Source organism: Malania oleifera, chromosome 5 (assembly GCF_029873635.1).
Source record: "Malania oleifera isolate guangnan ecotype guangnan chromosome 5, ASM2987363v1, whole genome shotgun sequence".
Classification (NCBI taxonomy): domain Eukaryota; kingdom Viridiplantae; phylum Streptophyta; class Magnoliopsida; order Santalales; family Ximeniaceae; genus Malania; species Malania oleifera.
The window spans coordinates 12,306,943-12,314,517 of record NC_080421.1 but is presented as its reverse complement, the minus strand read 5'-3'; the positions used below and the strand labels follow the sequence as shown (position 1 = coordinate 12,314,517).

The 7,575-nt window shown below is 34.3% G+C and overlaps 1 protein-coding gene across 1 annotated transcript in view; it reads right to left on the bottom strand.

Annotated features, from left to right (window-relative positions):
• Positions 1-232: 232 nt before the first annotated feature.
• The window catches only part of LOC131155248 (cytochrome c biogenesis protein CCS1, chloroplastic), a 19,510-nt gene continuing 12,167 nt past the window's right edge, over positions 233-7,575 (bottom strand). Inside the window, exons 4-8 of the mRNA XM_058108247.1 lie at positions 2,588-2,860; positions 1,989-2,254; positions 1,344-1,500; positions 1,154-1,237; positions 233-696 (exon numbers count right to left, since the gene is read on the bottom strand). Coding sequence (XP_057964230.1) covers positions 541-696; positions 1,154-1,237; positions 1,344-1,500; positions 1,989-2,254; positions 2,588-2,860 — 936 coding nt within the window. The 3' untranslated portion in view covers positions 233-540. The remainder of the gene's footprint in view (positions 697-1,153; positions 1,238-1,343; positions 1,501-1,988; positions 2,255-2,587; positions 2,861-7,575) is intronic.

Below are 7,575 nucleotides of genomic sequence, written 5' to 3'. Positions count from 1 at the left end.
GTTGATTTTCTTTTAGTATTGGTATAGATTTGTTTTCTTCTTTTGTTTGATTTGATGCATGAGGTGTTTTATTGGTTATTATGTAAACTCCAAGTCTCCTTTTGTTTCCACGGTATTCCTTCGCCATAAGTGAGGGTTATTAATAAACTTGAAACGAGACCACTATATGAGTAACTTCCGGCTCTATCCAATAAAAAAAACCATATGGATTTTCTGGTTTCAAATCAAACAGTAACAAAGAATGATACTGTATTCAAGAAATGCTAATGTACTTTTGGTGTACAAATTTTCATAATGCACTGTATGACAAAGTACTATGCTCAGCACAACAATTGGTGGATACAAGACAAATACATATAAAATCTCGGGGTATTGAACAATAAATACCAAAGTGAAAATATACCAGTTACTGTACATATTTAGGAAGGCCAATCAATTTGCTTTGTCACAGTCGTGAATGAAATTTTGCTCCACAAATCAACTTTGTCAAGTGTAATTGAATCCAACCTCAAGTGCTCTTGCTTCTTCATGCCCTTGAGACTAGCCACTTGTGTGACCAGACTGCTCAGTAGAAGATAAGTCAGTTATTTCTGGCACCTGATCAAGCAACCGATCCATCTCCTCAGGAAATCCACCTCTTGCTCGGTTAGTCTTTCCTCCGACAACCACCATAGTTCCATCTTGCAAGGCCCACACCTTTAAATTGGCCAGAAAAAACATATGCATGAATATGTTACAAATAAGCAGCACATTTTCAGGCTTTCTGAACAAAAAAGTCTTTAAAAGGTACAATAATAACTGTTCTGTTATGACAGCCTTAATAATAAGAAATACAGAAAGGAAAAAAAACGAGGCCTTTATTGACAGCAACTGCTCACGTTCTCTACTCCATAAAAGGTTTCATTCAACACTTTGCCAATAATATTTTAGATAAAAATCACAGTATTTCTTTATTTCAAAAAAATAGATAATTAATTAATTAATTACATGTTGCAAAAGAATACAGCAAGCATGCGAAAATGCTTGTCATACTTGGGCAAAATAATAGCTTTTGCACCCATCAGCTAGCAACAAAAAGAAAGAACTTTTGAACCTTGACATATCAAAAATCAGGAATTTATAGATCAAAACATTAAAAAAACAAAAATTTCACCTGTGAATGTGAAAAAAAACTGATACAAGTTGTGAGCATTAGAGCACCAAATCCAGCATATACAACTGGTACCCCCGGGTCAATCTGAGTAGAAACACTGTTTAGTTTCACCAGATATTTGAAAACAAAATAACATATTTAGATAAATAAACTTCCGCAATGTATACTAAAAGAAAGTTTGAAGCATCACCTTCAAATCGAGGCCACTACTGCCTATTGCATCCACAATAACAATTCTTGTACCATCAATGTCGATTGGAAGATTAGAGCTTGGCCGCCGAACTCCAACAAATTTCCCCTCTTTATCATATAGTACAATTGATTGTAGATCACGAGCAAGCATGGATCTGAAAGTAAAAGAAGAAAAAGAACAACAGAAAATCACCACAGAAGGCAGAATGCCATGATAGTGTCACTGCTAAAAGACAACAAACCTTCCACCCACCCAGGCCTTTATCAATTTCACGCTTTTTAAAAACCCAGAAAAAAACGCGATAATAGCCCCTAAAAAAAATGCCAGTCAGGGAGCTGAAAGGTTTATGTTGGCCACTGACAATTACATACCATGTCTTCTCCAGGAATTATGGAACAAAATGCAGAATTTTACACATGATGCATCAATGCAAAATTAAGTAAGGTATATCAGAAAAAGAAAAAAAAAAAAAGACACAAGATAGATTGAAAATAAGATGAAAAAAAAAATTCAAGTTCCTATAGGTTCCTCAATTCAGCCTTCACCATAGAGAGAAGAAAACCAATAGAACATACAAGTGCCCATAACTGCCTGGAAAAAAATCAGTGTAGAGAAGAAGTTATGGTGGTAAATAGCACATACATTCCCTTGACGTTATCAGAATCAGCATCTCCAACTGGTAAGAAGGTCCCAAAAAGCTTCTTGTCTCCATTTATCTTTAGAGGTGCCATAGCCAAATTGAAAGGTCCTTCATCATCCTTAAGTATCTGAAGTGCTGAAAAACTCCAATCTGTCTGGTATATGGTGATCCCACCATACCGTAAGGGGTCATTTACACTTATTGTTTTCCTCAACACCTCCTTCCCATCAAGGTCAAATAATGAAAGATCAGTGCGGAACTGTGAAACCTATAATGTAAAACAAGAAAAAAAAAAAAGAAAAGAAGTTAGATATAGCAGCAACTAGCAATCGAAACTGATAGGAATATCAACATGGAGAATATAACAGGGTTATGCTACAAACGAGACGGGCACAAAGGCTGGTTGATCTTGCTGAGATTCATGAAGCTTTATTAACTATTTAAGATTTGCAACCGAACACATGGAAGTGAAACAAAACCAATAGCTGATGAGGCACACTCTTATCCAACACAGAAATGAGAGAGAGAGAGAGAGAGCCTCTTGGCATGAGGTTCTCCTCTCTGTAGCTTTTCACTAATACAGTAGGATTATAATGCTTACCTCTCCACTGTCGTAGTACTCCATGAAGAACCTGTTGACATGGACCTCAGTATTGAAAGCTTCTGTGGATTTAGAGAGAAAGCCAACTGGACCCAATACATCTCCTATAACAAAATTTAGTCCCTGTGGAACTGTGACCGAACCTTTGAAGCTCCCAGTAGCACTAAGAGTTCCACCTACCATTATCAGCAGCATTGACAAATGCACCACAATAGGGGCAACACGACCAGCAAGTCCCTTAAAGGCATATAAAGATGGTCCTTTCAAGAATACCTAAAGCAATCAAACCACATATAGCAGGAGTAGATTTAATGTATGAATATTTGAGGTGCCATCAATAAAATTAAAGGTGGCCAACAACTCACAATCCAAAATAAGGCATCTGCAGAATTGGACACCACATGGATATGAAATTACCCATATTGTTTTAGCATTTGAACAAGTTTATTCTGATGTTTCAAAGCTTCGAAACAAGATTCCAATTGCTTTCTGTTACTTCTTAAGGCCTTGTTGTCTGAAGTGAACCCCTGAAGAGGAGTGTGTGAGTGGATGGGTGTGTGCATGTGCAGGTGTATTTGCATCTCAGTATAAAACAGAATCATTTTGCCTGTTCTATTGCAAATCTTGGAATAAAATTTATCCAATTTCATTTTGAGGGGTGAGGTAGGGCAAGCCATGTACCGTGCTTCTTGAGAGGTATTGGCATTGTTTATTAAATTGAAAAGACATCCCTTGCTTGAAATTAATGCAGATATGCCCCCACCCCCTGTCGGTTCACCTGTTTCAGAAATTTCAGTCTTTTGAGTGTTTCTCATTCACCCCTTTTTCATCTGTTATTTTTTTTTTTTTTTTTAAATAACTGCAAAGAAAGATAAATGCTAAGTTTTTTCTTCTTACTCTATCTAGAAAATCTGTTTTTTCATTTTCTTTGAAAATCTTGTCAGATATCTTAAGTTGGATAGCGATGCAATCAATATAAAGGTTTGCCATGGTCCTCTGCTATTACCCACACAAGAGTTCCAATTTATTCCCAAACAACAGAAAAATCGGGTACACATAAAACTATTAATCGTGACATGCATTTATTCATTTATTTATTTTGAAAAAACAAAAAAAAAAAGTTTGCCAGATTACTGCAGCAAGCATTTGTCAGAATCTGAATATCTTTGTAGAGCAGATATAATGTAATTCTAGAAGCAATCCTTCTCTTTTTGTTACTATTGTTATTGTTATTGTTTGACCAGAGTTGTTAAGCCTCATATTACAACAATTCCATATTTTGACCTTGTAATATTTCTAAAAATAGTTAACTTCCACCAAATTTGGATAAAATTATAAGTGATTCACATAAACAATAAACCTCACTCTTAAAAGATAATATTAAGAATAAAATAATAAATTTAGAAGTACTTTTCATAAAACAGAAGTCAAATTAATTTGGATTTATAAGAAACTCACTAGTTGACTGTTATAAATATACAAAAAATGATAGCTATAAAGTAAATGCATCACAATTAGTATAAATTTTTAACTTTTAATACATGAAAAAGTTATGTTTCAAAAGTATTGAATTCTACTCAAAGATCCTTTTATACTATGTTAGTATATAAATTAAATAACATTTAATATTCTTTAAATCAAAAGCATGATTACTGCACATGCAATACAAAGAGTTAATATTGTTCCTATGGAAAAAATTAAATTGCATATACAAAATTAAATTTCATTTTATCTGTACAAAATATATATTCTTTTAGAAACTAATATTTTTTAATCAAAATACACTATACATGTTGAATACATAATAACCTGTTATGTCTACAAATTTTTCGTAAGATCATATCTAACTATACCCTACTATATTTACACATGCTGTTACACAATGACTGGATACTACATATATTTATTTAACTTTTTTTCATGTCAATAAGAATTCTTTTATATAATAATTAACAAAAAAAAAAAAAAAAAAGCAAGTCCTCAACCCACAAGGCTCCTACTTTGCGAGGATAGGAGGAGGGTCATCACGGTGTGCGCAGCCTCAGTCCTCCTTTATACAAAGAGGTTGTTTCTTTGGACTCAAGTCTGTGACCAACTTAGTCACAAAGGAGCAACCTTACTGAACCAAGGCCCGCCCTCCAATTCTCTTATTTAATTTATTTGATTATGCCAGGTAAAGTTTCCTTTTCAAAATTTTAGTTTTTTAATAGCAATATGATATATTAATAAATATATTAGAAATATCAAATTGAAATACATACAATTATGAATTTTCTGATAAAGTATTATCAATTGCTTTAAAATGCATGTAAACTAACACTAGGTATGTAGGAACCCGAACTAAGAAAAGAAAAATAAAAGAAAAGAGAAAAGAGAAAAGAAAAAGAAAAAGAAAAGTAAATGGTTTGGTACAGAACCAAACCGTCGACGGTTTTAGTTAGAAGGTTTGGTTGGAGACCAAACCGCCGACGATTTTGGAAATCTCAGGAAAACCGTCGACCGTTTCAACTACCGAGAGGTTTTGAGGAAGATTTTGATTTGGTAAGTGGCCAAACCATCGACGGTTTTAGGAAAACCGTTGACGGTTTCCTTCGGACCAGCTTACCTATAAATAGGTGTAAACCCATTTTTTTTTAAAAAACAATTTCTTTCTCTCTCTCTCTCTCTCTCTCTCTCTCTCTCTCTCTCTCTCTCTCTCTCTCTCTCTCCTAGGGTTTTAGAGTTCTCCCTCTCTAAAGCTCTGTCGGGTCTTCCTCGTGCTCTCCGATCCTCTCTCCTTTCTCTCGGCTAGCCGGCTTCTCTTTCCCCGGCGACTTTAAGGAAAAGCTAGGTTTCGTTCCAGGGAACTTGGTAGGCAGATTTTCATGAACAGGTAAGGGGATTAGATTATGTCGGTTATTTTTGAAAAATGAACTGATTAAACTGTAGTATATCACACAAGAATTTTATTTATGATTTCCTAATTTAATCAGGCGGACGAAAATGCTGTTTTGGTTATTATACTTGGATTTGGGAAAAAATTAAAGTGAGTGGGGTGATCATCTTCGTTTTACCAGTAAAACATGTATTTTGAGTTGAACGAAATTTTATAGATGATCATACCCTTATTTTCAGCAAAATATATTTTCCCCAGGCAGCTTATTATATTACGATTTAATATTCAAATAGTGTGGCATGAGTATGATTATTTAAATGCATAACTAAACAGTGGATTATTTGATATGGTATTGCATGGAAAAATTGGGATTTTTATATTGAATGGTGGATTAATATACAAAATACTGGTTTTATACTGAGGTTTGGATTTAATGAGCTTTGAGCTTGGAAATGTTTTGAATAATGCTGAAACTGTGAGTCCACGGTGATATATTGATCACGTGGTTATTGAAATGTTATCATTGAGACATTGGGGAGGAATGCTCACGATATATGTGTTGAGAATTATGAACACGAAATATTAGTCAAGAATTATGAATATGAAAAATGTGTTAAGAAATATGAACAGATTATCTATTTTATTATGTAAATTGCAATGTATGTTCTAAGAACCTTGATGGACAGTGGATGCTCAGTACTGTAGCTACAGACAAGATATATATATATATATATATGTCAGTGCAACCACACTATGTTGAGAGTGTTGGTAGTGGATGTCGTTTTGGCCTGTGAAGAGTTGTGGACCACCCCTGGAGTCCAGACCAGGCTGCGGTAGGCAAATCAAACTACAGACATGATATGTTTGACTTAGCCTGGTGGTAGGCCAACCAGGGCTAAGTCCAGTCTTCGGACCACACAACCCGATCATGTAGGGTTATTACATGATGTGATTATGATAATCCAATCAAGGAGGTTCTTATTTTCATAATTATAGATTTATATAATGGGACTACTACTGAGCCGAGTTGTGAACTAGAAAGAAAATATACGTATTTTTAAATATACAAGTGTGAGTACAGTTTACAATACTTTGCATTTTAATATAACTGAATGGATATATTTGCTACACCAAAACTTATGTTAGTCACACACTAGTAATAATCTAATCCGTCTTACTGAGAAGTGTCTCACCCCAATAAATATATCAATTTTTCAGGCCTACAGGAAATCAAGTCTAGGAGCTTCAAGGCGGGATCTAAACGAGCTAGCAGAGAATGAGTGTTTGTAGAACACTATTTTGTTTATATCTAAAGGTTTTTTTTTTGGACACTCTTGGTTGTAATATATTTTGGGAAATATTGATATAAAGGTTGAGGGTTAGTACTCTGGCATGTATGATATTTGAGGAATATTTTGCTTCCGTTGTTTGTTTGTTCAAATTAATTATGGGATGGTATTGCCCTGGACCCCGCTGGGTCCGTGGATGTGGTGCATGTATGGTATCAGATGTAGTGTACGATGATGTCATTTTTATAGTTATTATGGAAAGATTTTGGGGGCGTTACAAGGTAACTATGTTGTGTAGTTTAAAGAAAAAATAAATTAACTAAAATCTTCTCCAACTGCATTGTGTTTATGTCCTTGTCTTATTCATAACACAAGACTCCTTGCATGCCTATCTGACATACATTTGACCGACATGTTCACTATTTTGAAAAAATATTTTTAATGTTTGGCAATTTCATTGGATACTCCATGACATTTTTTTTTTTCAAAAATGTATTTTATACATAACATATAGTAATATTACATTATAAATATTTTTATGTTATTCACAAAAGCGCAGTCTAGTGCACAAAGCTCTTGCGTATGTGGGATTCAGGGAAAGGGCGGACCACGATGGGTCTATAGTACACAGCCTTAACTTGCATTTTTACAAGATGCTATTTCCACGCCTCGAACCCATGATCTCCAGGTCACACAGAACACCATAATTACAAAACAAAAACAATGCAACATTGAATTTTTTTTTTTTTAAATAATGATAAATCATTGACATTTTCTATAGAAAAGGTCATAAATTGAGAAAAATTCCAAAGTTAAAAAGAACA